The 1,500-nt window shown below is 62.5% G+C and overlaps 1 protein-coding gene across 1 annotated transcript in view; it reads left to right on the top strand.

Moving 5' to 3' along the window:
- The window catches only part of LOC113962695 (ATP-dependent 6-phosphofructokinase, muscle type-like), a gene marked incomplete at its 3' end in the record, with an annotated part of 2,655 nt that extends 1,174 nt beyond the window's left edge, over window positions 1-1,481 (top strand). The window contains exons 3-5 of the mRNA XM_027673458.1: window positions 260-333; window positions 451-528; window positions 1,258-1,481. Coding sequence (XP_027529259.1) covers window positions 260-333; window positions 451-528; window positions 1,258-1,481 — 376 coding nt within the window. The remainder of the gene's footprint in view (window positions 1-259; window positions 334-450; window positions 529-1,257) is intronic.
- Window positions 1,482-1,500: the final 19 nt, after the last annotated feature.

Raw genomic sequence — 1,500 nt, 5'->3', positions numbered from 1 at the left:
GGGGGGGGGTCTCTACTCGACTGTCCCCCCCCCCTCGGTGTTTGTCACCGGGTGTCACGCGCTGCCACCGCCACTAAAGGTCACCGGGGCAAAAATAACCCGGCAGCTGCGGGGCCGGGGGGGGGATGGGGGGGTCAGGGGGCCCCTTTGGCTTTGGGGGGGTCCCTGGGGGGGTCAGGGGGGCCCCCGGTGGCTTTGGGGGGGTCCCTGGGGGGTCCCTGAGGGGGGTCCCGGGGGTGACGGTGTGGTGCCCCCCCAGGGATGAACGCGGCCGTGCGGGCAGTGGTGCGGGTGGGCATCTACACCGGTGCCAAGGTCTTCTTCGTCTACGAGGTCAGTGCTCCCCCGCCCAGTTTCCCCCAGTTTGCTCCCAGTTTCCCCCTGTTTTGTCCCAAAAAAGCCCAGAAGGGGGGTTTTGGAAACTTATGTGTGTGTCCCCCCCCTTCCCAGGGCTACCAGGGGCTGGTGGATGGAGGGGATCACATCCAGGAGGCCACGTGGGAGAGCGTGTCCATGATGCTGCAGCTGGTGAGGCGGCACCGCGCACGGAACCGGCCGGAGCCGGAGCTGGGAGAGGGTGGGATGGGGGGGTGGGTGGGTGATGGATGGATGGATGGATGGATGGATGGAAGGAAGGATAGATGGATGGTTGGTGGATGATGGATGATGAATGGATGGATGGAGGGATGGGTGGATGGATGGATGGGTGGATGATGAAGGATGATGGATGGATGGATGGAGGGATAGAGGGATGGATGATGGAAGGATGATGGATGGATGGCTGGTAGGATGGATGGATGGATGGTTAGATGATGAAGGATAGTGGATGGATGGATGGAGGGATAGAGGGATGGATGATGGATGGATGGATGGATGGTTGGATGATGGAAGGACAGATGGAAGGATGGATGGATGGAAGGACAGATGGTTGGATGGATGGAGGGAGGGAGGGAGGGATGGATGGAAGGAAGGACAGATAGAAGGAAGAATGGAAGGAAGGACAGATAGAAGGAAGGATGGATGGAAGGACGGATGGATGAATGGAAGAACAGATGGAAGGAAGGACAGAAGGAAGGAAGGATGGATGGATGGAAGGACAGATGGAAGGAAGGATGGAAGGAAGGACGGATGGAAGGCCAGATGGATGGATGGATCGTTGGATGGAAGGACAGACAGCTGGCAGGACAGCAGGACGGCGGGCCGGCCGAGCTCCCCCTGCCCCGGTGGCGAGCTCCCCTGACCCCCGGGTGCCGGCAGGGTGGCACCGTCATCGGCAGCGCGCGCTGCCAGGACTTCCGGACGCGCGAGGGGCGGCTGAAGGCGGCGCGGAACCTGGTGAAGCGCGGCATCACCAACCTCTGCGTCATCGGCGGCGACGGCAGCCTCACCGGGGCCGACACCTTCCGCGCTGAGTGGAGCGGCCTCCTGGCTGACCTGCTCAAGGCGGGTACGTGGGCACCCCCTGGCACCATCCTTGGGGGGTTTGGGCCAAAATCGGGG

This window comes from Neopelma chrysocephalum, unplaced genomic scaffold (assembly GCF_003984885.1).
Source record: "Neopelma chrysocephalum unplaced genomic scaffold, ASM398488v2 Primary Assembly neopelma1_184502, whole genome shotgun sequence".
Taxonomy (NCBI): domain Eukaryota; kingdom Metazoa; phylum Chordata; class Aves; order Passeriformes; family Pipridae; genus Neopelma; species Neopelma chrysocephalum.
The sequence above is the reverse complement of the archived record's forward strand: the minus strand, read 5'-3'. Positions and strand labels throughout refer to the sequence as shown.